This window comes from Lathyrus oleraceus, chromosome 5, assembly GCF_024323335.1.
Source record: "Lathyrus oleraceus cultivar Zhongwan6 chromosome 5, CAAS_Psat_ZW6_1.0, whole genome shotgun sequence".
NCBI lineage: Eukaryota > Viridiplantae > Streptophyta > Magnoliopsida > Fabales > Fabaceae > Lathyrus > Lathyrus oleraceus.
Window position 1 is genome coordinate 70,707,851 of NC_066583.1, and position 7,694 is coordinate 70,715,544.

General features: G+C 37.9%; 1 protein-coding gene across 1 annotated transcript; it reads right to left on the reverse strand.

The window, feature by feature from the left end:
* Nucleotides 1-4,326: 4,326 nt before the first annotated feature.
* On the reverse strand, nt 4,327-5,529 carry LOC127078793 (uncharacterized). Its single transcript, XM_051019219.1, has 2 exons — nt 5,245-5,529; nt 4,327-4,908 (listed from the first exon to the last, which is right to left on the reverse strand). The coding sequence occupies exons 1-2, from the start codon at nt 5,527-5,529 to the stop codon at nt 4,327-4,329; spliced, it is 867 nt and encodes a 288-aa protein (XP_050875176.1).
* Nucleotides 5,530-7,694: the final 2,165 nt, after the last annotated feature.

Sequence of the window (7,694 nt, forward strand, 5' to 3'; positions counted from 1 at the left end):
CTCTCGTTGATATAAATTTGATTGCATATATTGTTTGCCTATATTGCTTGCACATTAAAAATCTGACTTATGAATCTTTCTTGGGCATAACCATCATGACATAGTGCATAATGCATATCCATACTGCATCAAAATTCATTAAAATCTGGTTTAGCATCAGTATGCATCGACACAAAACATGTATGCATCGATCCCTATATTCTGGATTTCAATTTCTTTTAACGAACTGGTTCAGGATGCATCGATGCATCCATCGCATGTATCGATACACAAGCCTGTTATAAACAAATGTGAATGATAGGCATCGATCCATGGCCATTTGCATCGACACATACTGATGCTATTTGATTTAAATACATTTTTTTTTCTCTCTCATGCATCGACACATCAGCCAATCCTATCACTTCCTATCTCAAGACTTCATATCATCTGTCCTCAAAAACCCCAAAACCAGTGGCTAACCCTAATCTTCCTCATCTTCACTCTCTCTAAAACCCTAAATCTCACATCACCATGCCTCCACGCACTATTCCAGCCAGAGCAAAAGGAAAAGGAAAAGGAAAGGAAACAGCCGGTACTTCTCAGCAACCACCAGATGTTCCTTCAAATGCCTTAAACTTACTTCATCCTGCTATTGCTGCTGAATTTGAGGAATCCTTCAAGACAAGGTTAGTTATGAAACCCCATGTCTTTGATAAAACAGATGCTATTCACCTGCATCTAAATGAGGTGGTTGAACTCCTACATGCACAAAGACTTGGGTCATTTCTGTCTACAAAGGATGATTACCATGAGGATTTCATCCGGGCCTTTTATGCTGGCTTACAAACTGGTAGAGGCTATATGTTCCGGTGTTCTATCGGTGTCAGAACATATACCTTTGAAGCCTCTGATTGGGAAACGGTGTTTCAAATTCCGCATCCGTCAATGAATGTCAAGTCCTGGCATGACCTACATTTTGATACTGAATTTGACATGAAGGACTTTACTCCATCTATCCTAAAGATAGACAGACCGCTGAATGAGGATGAACACGTCACGTCCGATATGATTAAGCAAACTCCGCGTATTCTTCACTGGATTATCACACACATTCTGCGTCCAACAAACAGTGGACATTCTCGGTTGGATAGGCCAAGCATACATCTTCTCTACATTCTGCAAAATAAGGTTCTCTTAAATTGGGCAAACTACTTTGTAAACGTCTATTTTTCGTGCGAGACAACTCCAAGAATGTGGCTCTAGGTTATGCTTCTCAAATAATGAAAATTCTCAAGTTTTGGAAAGTTGCAATACCTATTGTTCCTCTCCTATCTCCATCTGTTGCTCAAGAGTTTGACTCTTCCACTCTATCGCATATGGGATATCGGTGGGACAAGGACCGCAAATGTTTCTACTTCTTTGAAAGAAAATCCAAAACCAGAATCTACAACTTTGACGTGCCTTCGGAACGAATCCATGTTGCTGAAGATCAGCCTGATGAAGAAATGCAGGATGCGCCTGAAACAGATGTGCCTCCAGCTGAGGCCAATGCCGGTTGGGGTGATTGGGTGCCACGAAGGTGGTCCCCAACCAACTATGTGCCTGAACCTACGGCTCCTTCGTTCTCCGGTGGCACTTCAACCTCAACACCTTCTGCGGATATCACTCATATGCTTCAACAAATGGAACTTGCCAACAAAGAGCGCCATGAAGAGGCACGGTATTGGCATGTACAACAAAATGAGTGGCATCAGGAGCATCGTGACTGGCATGATGAGCATACACGGATGTATCAGAATCAACACTCTTGGCACCAAGACTTGGTTAAGTGGCACCAAGTTTTCTACAATGAAATGTTTGGCTTTATGGACGACTGCCGCGAAAATCCTGGTATTATGGACAGATTTAGAAGCATTGAAGTTCAGAACCGATTTAGGCAATACTCCTTCATGGGCCAAAATCCAGACACAATGCCTCCTCCTCCGCCTCCACCAAGCTACAGAGATCCTGCCAGAGATGATGAAGAGTCCTGTGGTGGCCACAATCCTAATTAACCCACCATCATTTCATCTCACTGCATTTCATCTCATATTGCTCAAGTTTTATTTTTGTTGCACAATATATGGTTTAGCTTATGTAATTCTTAAACTCGTTCGAATCCTTAAATGCTTTTCAATTTCTGTTTATCTCTATGGTTATTGCCCTTATTCGTCATTCTTTGTGAATGATTCTTTACTTTGTGAATGATAGCCTTTTATCAATATTTTTGCCATGCCCTGCTACAACATGCTACCTTGATAAACCTGTTTCTTCCTCTTTTTGATGTTGACAAAGGGGGAGAAAATGCAGATATGCACAAACTCAGGGGGAGTATCACACATCTTGCCAAGAATTTGCCATCATCAAAAAGGGGGAGTTTGTGAGAAAATTCTTTACTTTGAATTAATTTTGAATGATAGCAAATTGTGTGATCATCATCCAAATGTTGGCTGTGCATTACATTACATGATACATTTGTGTTTTTATTGTGTTTTTATCCCATTCTATTGTTGCATAACTGTACATAAAGACCTACATTGATACATCTCTTAAAATAACACATAAAATCCATTTTGTGTCAGTATGCATCAACACATAAGCCTATTCATCGATCCATACAGCATGTGGTATATCACAAAACTCTTTTTGTTCAGTATGCATCGATGCATACGAGTCATGTATCAACACATGAAAGGCAAAAGGCTCTATGGATCAATCCATACGATCCTTGCATCGATACATGATCAGTTGAAACAGCCTGTGTATCAATGCATACGTATTAGGCATCGATACATGTTAGTGGAAAGGTCATATGCATCAATACATACGAATTATGCATCGATACATGCTTAATTCAATTCACCAAAAACTCACTTATCTTACAGTATGCATCGATGCATACTCTCATGTATCAATGTATAAATCTGTTTTGTGCTCTAACAGTTTCTGTTTTTCAGCATATATAAGAGATGTTGTGACAGCAGTGTAAAAACACGAATTCTTTGAGGGAAAGACAATTGAACACAAGATCAAAAGCAGTGTAGCAGCAATTGTTCGAGAGCACATAGAAACCTGAAAGAGACTTCATCTTCTTCATCTTCTCAATCACTTTTCTTCAAGAACATCAACACATAACCATTCTTGTTCTCTGGATTAAAGGATTATCGAGATAACGTTCAGTGGTACGATAAGGATCTAGCTGTGGTTTTCAGTGGAACGATCGAGGATCTAGCTGAGTTGAAGATTGAAGGGGGTTTCGAAGAAAAACCTACTGGTTTATCCTTCAAGAACTGGAGTGTTCTTGAGGGTTTGTGAGTCACGTTTGCAGAACAGATTCAGCCGCAGCGTTGTGTTTGGAGATCGGGGGATTTCGCAAGCAGGTCGTGGAACCGGTGAATTGTTTGCAATTCCGTGCAGGAAATTCTTGATCGTGCTCAGATCAAGTGAAGGTTCATACAAGAAGAAGTTCTTGGAATTTAGAATTCTGTCTTTGTATCATAACCTTGTATCAACGAATTCGGCAATAATTGATAATCAAAGTTCTCAATTTCATTTGAAATTGAGAGGGAGACGTACCCACACGCGAGGACGACGTGGGGAACTTCCTTACCAAATCTCTGCGTATCGTATTCTTACCTTACTCCTCTTTACGTTTAAAACAGTTTTCGCAATTTCAGTTAGTGTGTTGTGATTGTTCCTTTTGCAAGACAGCAGTGGCAAGAAAACCTTTTTAATTAAACTCTACTGCTGTTCATCATTGATCACATACACACCAACTGTTTGACAAAATTGTTAGCTAGGTTTTATTCATTGGAAATAGACTTTAATGATAAGTGCATTCAATTAGCTAAAATTCTGGTGTTGATTGTTTCTGTCATTCTTATTCAAATCCAGCATTAAACTCGTGTGTCCGGTTTTCTAGTAGCGGTTCAGAATAGACGGAAGTCGATTCGGGACTGATATTTTCCGCCAACTTTAAAAACTCTGATAAAACTTTAAATCCGTTAAATTTCAAAGAGGTGATCTATTCACCCCCTCTCGATCACTAGCCACACTGTCTAACAGTGTGACATACACCTCTTCATCCAAAGGTCCATTCAAAAATGCTGATTTCACATCTAAGTGAAATGTCGACCAACCTTGATTGCATGCCAAGGCGATGACTAGTCGAACAATATCCAATCTTGCTACTGGTGCGTATACTTTAGAGTAGTCAACTCATTCTCTCTGAAGAAAACCTCGAGCTACTAATCTCACCTTATGTCTTGCTATCGACCCATCAACATTGTGCTTCAACTTGAACACCTACTTCTCTTCGATAACTTTTGTATGTGCTGACAATTCGATTAACTCCCATATGTTGTTTCTTTTGATTGCTTGTAACTCTTCGACCATAGATGACTTCCACTTTTTATCGTTTAAGGCTTCGCTATAGTTGATTGATTCACCATCTGCAAGTAAGGCAAAATGAACTAATTCTCCATCTCGTGTGACTTTATCATCATCAGTCACTTTATAATCTTGAAGTCTGGTTGGACGAGCTCTAGTTCTTTGAGGTCTTTGACTAGTACTAGATACACCATTTTTGACTTCGACTATGTCGGGAATGTCATCAACTACTCTGACTTCGACTGGAATATTAACAATATCTTTGACCTCGACATCACTACTTGCTTCGTCGAAATCATAGCTCATCAATAGCTTGTCAACTGGATCACCAAAATTCCAATCCCAAGCAAAATTTTCATCAATCACAATATCTCGACTCATCATGATCTTCTGATTAATTGAATTGAACTGCATGTATGCACCAATTTTATGATATCCTACCAGCTTCATAGGTTCACTCTTGTCATCAAGCTTCCTTCTTCTAGTATCAGGAACATGCTTTTAACAAATAGAGTCAAACACCTTCAGATGACTCACTGATGGTCGTTTACCACTCCATAATTCTTTGGGAACCTTGTTCTTCAGGTTCTTGGTATGGCACATGTTCATAGTATAAACTGCATTGGAAACAACTTCACCCCATAAGGATTTTGGCAGATTCTTCTATTTCAACGTGCATCCTGCCATGTCAAATATGGTCTTGTTTCTTCTTTCTTCTATTTTATTATGTTGAGGCGTGTAAGCAGCAGTTACCTCATGATCAATACCATATTCTGCACATAAATTTTCTAACATCTTGGATGTGTATTCACCATCTCCATCTGTTCACAGAACCTTGATCTTCTTATCACTCAGGTTTTCAACAAGCATCTTGAATCTCTTAAAGATTTCAAATACTTCATCCTTTCGCTTGATCGCATAGACCCATAGCTTTCTACTAAACTCATCGACAAACAGAACAAAATACCTATTTCCACCAATCGTATGCTCCTCAAAAGATTCACATACATCTGAATGTACAACTTCGAGTATGCGGGAGGATCTCATTGGCATAATCGAAATGAAAGACTTTTTAGATTGCTTTTCGACTAGACAACCTTTATAAAGTTTGTCGGACATCTATAGACTTGGTATAACAATTACCATATCTTGAGTAATAAGTTGATTGAGTGATCAAAAGTTCAAATTTCCAAACCTTAAATTCCACAGCCAACTATGCTTATGGTCGACAATAGTTTTTAGACATTGTACTTCAGTCGAACTGATCATGGTCTTGAATGTCCTATTCTTCGACAAAAAGGATTTCAAAACCACTTATTCTGAGTGTCGAACAGTTCCAAGGCTCCATCTTTCATAATCACTAAGAAACCTTTTTCGACCAATTGTTCAACACTTAGCAGGTTGCACTTTATTCAAGGTACATAGAGTACATTTTTTATCATAACTTTTCCTCCACTGCTCCTTTGAAAAACTATGTCGCCAATACCTTATGTTTGCAACGAGCTATTATCAACAAGTTTGACCTTGCTCTTCTTCGACGAGTCAAAATCTGCTAACCACACTTTTTGACCAGTCATGTGATTCAACCAACTCGAGTCGAGGAACCAGATCTTGGATTCGATATGGTCATCTGCAAATGCAACCATAACACCATATCTTCAGAATCATCTGAATCTTGGTGTGGAAGGTTCACTCCTTCCTCCTTGCCTTTTTTCGATCCCTGGTCTTTATTGTACCAACAATTCTTGGCCATGTGACCCCACTTTTCACAGTTATAGCACTGCACACATTTTTTCTCTTTGTCTTTCTGATAAAAGTTTCCTTATCCTCTTTTCGAAGATTCAGAATCCCTATCATCGACCTTGTGCTTTTGAGGGTTCGACTAAGACTTCTTACTGTGAGTGTTGTCTCCTTTGCCTTTGAACTTGTTGGAACTACCATGCTTCTTCCAAGCCTGAGCCTGTAATGCTTGTGTCGAATCTTGAACCCTTTTCCTTTCGACAATCCTAATCTCATGCACCTCTAATGAATCAACCAAATATTCCACTTTCATGGTTTCCAGACTGTTGGATTCTTGAATAGCTATGATAATGTGATCAAAGTGAGAGGTCAACATACACATTATCTTCTCAACTATTATCTTATCATTTAGGGTTTCACCACAATCCTTCATGAGATGTACAAAATTCTGCACTTTCGATACATAACATTCAATCTTTTCATCTTCTTCCATCTGCAGCAACTCATATCGCCGTCGCAAAGTCTGCAATTTGATGACTTTGACTTTCTCACCTCCTTCATAGTGCTTGACAAAAATATCCCATGCCTCATTTGTCGATTCAACATGAAAGATTTTGTCGGAATTCACCGACTCTACCGTCGATTGAATGCAATACACGACCTTGCATTCTTTCTTCTTTGCCTCCTTGTTCGTGACTCTCTAAGCATCAGTTGCATTCTCAACAAGCTCAGGGATGCCATTAGTAACCACTTCTAGGGTTCCATCAAATCCAATTCTTGCCGTAAAAAAATGGAAGAGAATCGGGAATATCGTTGGTGCCATTCATCTTTGCAGCAAACACGATCGATAACCCACAATCCCGGAAATACGATCACTGACGTGAGATTCTTGAAAACATGATCAAGAATCTAACCAGAACTCTAGATACCAATTTATTAGTGCGCAAGACACTTTTAGTGAGGAGAGAAAGAGAAAGAATAAAGAAATATGATTACTATTATTGAAGAATGATTATTAGTTATATCTCAATAAAGTTTAGAATTGAAAATCACCCCCTCACGTCTGTTTTATTTATTTTCTTTAATACAGTAATAAACTTCATGGTGTTGTTGTTTTTGCCGTTTCTATTAATTAATTTGAAAGCTGTTATGTATAATGTATAATGCATGAATATATTTCTAATCTTCTTTAACTCAATAAATTGTTATTGTAGTCAAGGTCATTAACACACTTACACCCATACCATCTATATTTTAAAAAGTGAGAACTAGTATTCGGAGCAGGGACATAATAAGGATTATTAATTCAAAAGTATATATGAAAATATGAATTTATAATTGATAGAGTGAATTATACTTAAAATATATTTATATTTAAAAATTTAAAAATAATTTAAGATAAATTGACGTTCACAAATAAATACTTATCAAATATATAATTTGTAAATTATTGAAACAAACTCAAAATATAAATTTAACAATAAAACTAACAACAACAAAAGAAAATTAAGATAAGTGGATCATTTTATAATATTATATTAAAA

Bases quoted from the DNA above. Each gene is read 5' to 3' on its own strand.
- LOC127078793 (XM_051019219.1), bottom strand. From the start codon at position 5,529: ATGTCCGACAAACTTTATAAAGGTTGTCTAGTCGAAAAGCAATCTAAA. The intron at 4,909-5,244 runs GTTCTGTGAACA...ATTTGTTAAAAG, and splicing joins TGAGTGATAAGAAGATCAAG to CATGTTCCTGATACTAGAAG.